The sequence below is a fragment of the Leucopleurus acutus genome (assembly GCF_964270905.1).
Source record: "Leucopleurus acutus genome assembly, chromosome: 4".
NCBI lineage: Eukaryota > Metazoa > Chordata > Mammalia > Artiodactyla > Delphinidae > Leucopleurus > Leucopleurus acutus.
The window spans coordinates 20,388,791-20,394,790 of record NC_139146.1 but is presented as its reverse complement, the minus strand read 5'-3'; the positions used below and the strand labels follow the sequence as shown (position 1 = coordinate 20,394,790).

The 6,000-nt window shown below is 36.6% G+C and overlaps 1 protein-coding gene across 4 annotated transcripts in view; it reads right to left on the bottom strand.

The window, feature by feature from the left end:
* Window positions 1-2,087: 2,087 nt before the first annotated feature.
* TNIP3 (TNFAIP3 interacting protein 3) overlaps window positions 2,088-6,000 on the bottom strand; it is a 35,780-nt gene continuing 31,867 nt past the window's right edge. For 3 of the 4 annotated variants that reach the window (XM_082838222.1, XM_082838223.1, XM_082838224.1), the window contains 2 exons: window positions 3,546-3,641; window positions 2,088-3,350 (listed from right to left, as the gene is read on the bottom strand). In XM_082838222.1, coding sequence (XP_082694348.1) covers window positions 3,319-3,350; window positions 3,546-3,641 — 128 coding nt within the window. In that variant the 3' untranslated portion in view covers window positions 2,088-3,318. The remainder of the gene's footprint in view (window positions 3,351-3,545; window positions 3,642-6,000) is intronic. The other variant, XM_082838225.1, reaches the window with a different exon arrangement.

Sequence of the window (6,000 nt, the reverse complement as noted above, 5' to 3'; positions counted from 1 at the left end):
CTTCTGCTGCTGGAGTGGAATAAAGTGGAAGAAGAGCAGAGAGAAATTATCTTACCTTCTGAGCGCAGGACACAAAGTGGTGAAACTCACGCATTTCCACGAACGTTAAATTCCCCTCCTATTACTCAGCAATTATTGGCAAGTTAATTGGTTCTAGATCTCAACATTATCACTTCCTGTAGGAGGCTTAAGATAGAGTTTGTCAATATTCTTGGCAATATATTACACACACACCAGCATTTGAGGCAAAATGGAAAGCTATAACTTTATTATGCAAAATTTTCAATTTGAATATATCTACCCAGCCACAAATGGAGAAACTAGAGTCCCACAGTGCTGCCTGGAAAGCTGGGGAGGCAGAGGTGGGGCGTGTGTGTGTGGAGGTGCCTGGTGTGTGTGCGTGTGTGTATAGCATGTGTGTGCTGGTAAAACTTTCCTTTTCTATGGAATCACAAAGGCTGGAGGTATAACTGTTTCCCCCTAACACCTTTTTCCCTTGGAGCAAAGACTGATGAAAGTGAAGAGGTAGTTATATAAGATGGAAACTAGGCAAGAGAAACTATTTCTAAAATTATTGAAAAGTAAGGATTAGAGCAAACATTTTCTTTTCTTTTGAGCTTGTACCTGGAGCTTAAGCAATTTTAAGCCAGCAAAAGGATCATAGTGTGGCTGCAACAGCAGTGCAACTGATTCTATATCTGCCTAGGATTTAACATCCTGCAGGTGCCCAGGATGATTAGAAGAAAGTGACAGAAATGAAATGGGGCAAAGGGACCCTCAAGTTGGGGAGAATAATGGCTGCTAAATGACTCTGTCCTCCCCTCCAAATATGCACTCAACCAAAATTAGTGCATAGACAAAGAATCAGTGTGAGATGCTTTGAGCTGCCTGGACATTTTTGAAAATAAGTGAGTGTTTAAAGAATAATTGTTAAATTGAATCATTGAATTGGGAGATACATGTCTTTTAGATTCAATTCTAGCAGTGTCTGAGCTACATGAAAAAGTATCAATACATGAAAGCAACCAATCAGGCCCACACTTCTACCTTTAATGCATTTTAACGTTAAATGTACATTTTCCTTTTTCTTTGTAGGAGCTTAAATGAGATACTTCCCTTAACCCGGGGGTAACATAAATTCTATAAAATATATAGTATTTTTTATCAAAATACTTTCTCCTAGAAGTATGCTCTTATAACTTCAAATTGATGAAGACCCAAAGAACCATAAAACAAGTGGAACTTGCTGGAATAATTTAGGAAGCAGAATTATAGCATGCATAGAACTGGGCGGCCAGCCCTGAGGCAGTTTTGAATCCTGGCTCTGCCATTTTCTTGCCATGGGACTTGGATTAATCACCTGTAACAACGGGATAATTTTACCTCTCTTGCTGGGTGATAGAGCTCAATAAATAAACTAAGGAAAATCATCTGAAGTTAGTCCATGCTTAATAATATTAGAAATTTAGTCTGAAATATTAAAAAAAAATAAAATAAAAATAAAAAAAAATATCATTTTTGTTGATAAGGAAAATGGGGTTAAAAAAAAATCTATGCTAGTGAGCGTTACAGGCTGGCCTCACTCCCAGACCCCTAACTAGACTACAAGGAAGGTTTTCTTCTGACATCACATCACAACCATGACAAAGTGAATACATCTTTCTCTTCATGTGATACCTTCAAGTCAAAGATTGAATTCTCCATGACCTTTGAAAACTTAAAATATGCCTGGCCTTACATTTCCAAAGTGACAGAGACCACCGTGTGGTGTGACTTCCTATCTTTTCAAAGGGATAGAGCTATTCCTCACACAGTTTCTACAAACTGTGTGTGATAATGAAGCAAGTGCCACAGCACAGGGGTGTGACCTTTATAATGAGCTGAGACAGAGACGTCCCCAAATGATCCTGGGAGAGGGTCACAAGAGGGACTGGCTGACTTGCAGGCCGGGGATGTGGAAACCTGTCTTCTTGGAACTACAGTAGTACTCTGAGCAAGGGGTCCTCTTTGCACATTTGCAGTCACCCACCGGGAGTTGAAATGAAATTAGGTCTCGCCTAAACTGGATTTTCTCCCAATACATTAGCATTTGTACAATCTTGACAATGTTTGGCCGTTTGCTAATTAGTAGTAGGATGACTTCAGTAATAGTAATGGTATGATTAAATCATGTTTTACTGCTGTTGAATTGACCTATAACAAGGCTACCAAGGGGTACTTCTTATATATACGTTCAATTTTTATTCTGGTGAGCACACCTCAGTTGGCAAACTTAATCCACTACTAGAAGTTGGATTACAATGACTTTTTCACTAATTCAAGGAAATGGAAATTTAAAAAAATACACCAAAATGTTATGATGCAACTATTGTTTTTCTGATTCACTTATACTGAAGTATTGGCCAAGAATGATTTGTCTCTTTAATCAGTTGTAGAAAAAACAAACTTTAGTGAATTAACGTAAGAAAAGGATAATTCTTTCTCAAGAATTATCAAGAATTAAATAGTCAAAGATTGAGGTTGAAAGTATTTAACTGCTTAGTAAGGCTCTTTCATCTTCCTATTACACAAAGCTTCAAGTATTTCCAGAAATTGAAAAAACAAAAACGATTGAACTGGAATTAAGCAAAATAACTTTTGGAAGTTGGAGCTAGATAGTCTCAGCTCTTATCTCTGGATTGTTTATTGGACTGCAGCTTCAGTTGACGCTCCTGGTTTTCTTTAGTTACTTCTAGAAGTACAGATATCCGTGAATCTCACACTCCTGCTTTATACCTCCTCGCAAAGATGATCTCCAGTTGGTCCTAGTAGAATCCTTATTAAATGGATGAATACTTTTAAACCTGCTTAATCTTTAGACATCTGTCATGTCACTGTATAGTTTAGTTGCAATAAAATTTGGATACATTCATTTTCCGTTTTAATTGGTTTGAGAAGACAGAGTTACGTTTTTTGTTAATAATTACGCAAATGCACAGGAAGAAAAACACAGATTTAACTGCAAATCGATGTGTCTCTGAACTACTTCTCTAAGTATATATGTACGCAGCAAAGCCATCACCATCACATTAGGATTTTCTCATTTCGAGGAAGCTGGAAGTTGTGATAGGTTGTATAATTTTGGCCCCTAGGACTTGATCCGGATCTCAGCTGTCACAGCCTTGTCCTCCATCCGTGCCAAAGGGAAACATTACCAGGTATGAGTAGTGGAGGAGGTGATGTGCAGGTGTGGCAGACACAAGCCACAGTAAAAGGAGGAACGAGGGCCCTCAGCCGAGCTCTCCCTCGGCCTGTGTGCTCCTCCAACAGCGTGTGCTTCTACGCATTGGCTTTCTTTTCTGAGGAGAAACCTATGAAAAACAGCAGGAAAATGTTTCAGATTGAAAATTAAGAATTCATTTCTCTTCTTCTGGCTTAGGGCTAACGTAAGCTTCGAGGCTGGCGAGAAAAGAAGTATTTTATTCATGAGCACCCACAAGTTGACACTGAGAAACCAAGAGGCAGCAAATGGAAGGTTATTATTTTCAGGACTGACACATGCTTACCGTTTCGTGAAATCACTTGTGGCCTCGTCCTGATCGTGCCTGACAAGGATACACTACTTCTCATCCTTGCTGTCATTTCGGTGGCTCTGGCGTTTGCTTATGAAAGTGAGTCATACGTGTTACTCTTTGGTTCAGTACTCATCCCACAGAGAGAAAACTGCCAAATGAAGTACTTTAAAAATACGATACTGGGTGTGTTCTTGCCGAAGCCATAGAAAAGATCACAGTGCTTACGATGTGAGAGTGTGTCATGAAAACCAATATGAAAAATTTGGAATATTTTAGTAAGACCAGGATAAAATGCCACAAATAAGTGCCATAGGGAAAACAAAATCAAAGAAGTCTACTCATGGCAACAGAAAAAAAATTGCATAAATGCCAAGAAATAAGGTGTTTCCCTGATTCATGATAACGTTTTAGTATATGTTAAATGTTTTATACTTGCTGCCCTGCATTTGGTATTTCAAAGATATGCTAAACTAACATTTTAGTAACAGGAAGATAAAAGGTTACTTTTTCAGGTTGAAAAAATATTCTTCTGAGAACTGCGGCCATTATATAAAAAGGTATCTACTGGAAACAAAATGAAAAGACAAGCTACTGAATGGGAGTAAATACTTGCGAATGATGTGACCGATAAGGGGTTAATATCTAACATATATAAATAGCTCACACAACTCAATATCAAAACAAACAAACAAACAACCCAATTAAAAATGGGCATGAGACCTGAACAGACATTTTTCCAAAGAAGACAGTCATTTGACCAATAGGCACATGAAAAGATGCTCAACATCATTGATCATCAAAGAAATGAAAATCAAAACCACAATGAGGTATTAGCTCACACCTGCCAGAATGGCTATCAACAAAAGGACCACAAATAACAAATATTGGCAAGGATGTGGAGAAATGGTAACCCTTGGACACTGTTGGTGGGAGTGTAAATTGGTGTTGTCACTGTGGAAAACAGTATGGAGTTTCGTCAAAAAAACTAAAAATAGAACTACCATATGATCCAGCAATTCCACTCCTGGGTACGTATCTGAAGAAAACAAAAGCACTAATTCAAAAAGATATATGTACTCCAATGTTCATAGCAGCATTGTTTACAATAGCCAAGATATGGAAGCAACCTCAGGGTTCATCAACAGATGAATGGATAAGGAAGATGTGGGATATATATATATATATATAAAAATATATACTATATGCATTATATATATCCATTACATGTATAATGGATATATATAATATATATAATACATAATACATATATAACGGAATATTACTCAGCCATAAAAGAGAATGAAATTTTGCCACTTGCAACAACATAGATGGACTTGGAGGGTATTATGTGAGATAAGTCAGACAGAGAAAGATAAATACTGTATGATATCACTTATATGTAGAATCTAAAAAATACAACAAACTAGGGAATATAATAAAACAGAAACAGACTCACAGATATAGAGAACAAACCAGTGGTTACCAGTGGGGAGAGGGAATGGAGAGGGACAAGAAAGGGGCAGGGGATTAAGAGGTACAAAGTACCATGCATAAAATAAATAAGCTACAAGGCTTTATTGTACAGCACAGGAAATATAGCCAATATTTTATAATGAATGGATGAGTATGTTATAATGAACTATGAGGAGAGTATAACCTTCAAAAATTGTGAATCACTATGTTGTACACCTGAAACTTACATAATATTGTAAATCAACTATACCTCAATAAAAAAAGAAAAAAATACTTAATGCCTTTTTGGAAAGTTATATTAAACGTAATAAGTATCTTACTTTCTCAGAAATGTTAGCTACAGTTTCTACAGGAACTTAGCCGCATAACATTCTTAAGATATTTGTGGTGTACGTTTTTGAAATCACATGCAATTTATGGCACAGAGTTACAATTTATGGCAAAGAATTCATTTACAATATATACCTGAACTTTTGGTGTATTTTAAAGACAGACTAGACATGATTATGCACTAAACTGAGAAAATATAAAAATATAGGTAAAAATGTGTTTAGATGGGAATGTAACTTTATAATAATTTTTTAAAGTCTGGAAGCATTCCTTAATTTGATTAAAAAGTTTTTGCATTTCCAAAAAGAAAAGATATCTAATATGGTGAGAACATAAATTTGAATCCAGAAGCATGATCTACTGGTCTAACCAATCCTGAAGTTTAGAATTAATCCATTAATTAATGATGCCTACCTCTAGGTATTTTAAAACATTAAGAAAAATTAGTTCCTGTGTAGTTTTTACAGCACTCTTGTGAAATAGGTATAGAGGCAAGGGCTACTACCCACAAGTTTTAGATGAAGAGCAGCTATGGCCCATGAGATAATCCATGGCAGAATGGAAATCTGAACAAAGGCAAATACAGGTCTTGAGTTCCTAGAATGGAAGGCAGAGTGTCCTTATATAGTGAAGTTGGTTAGAG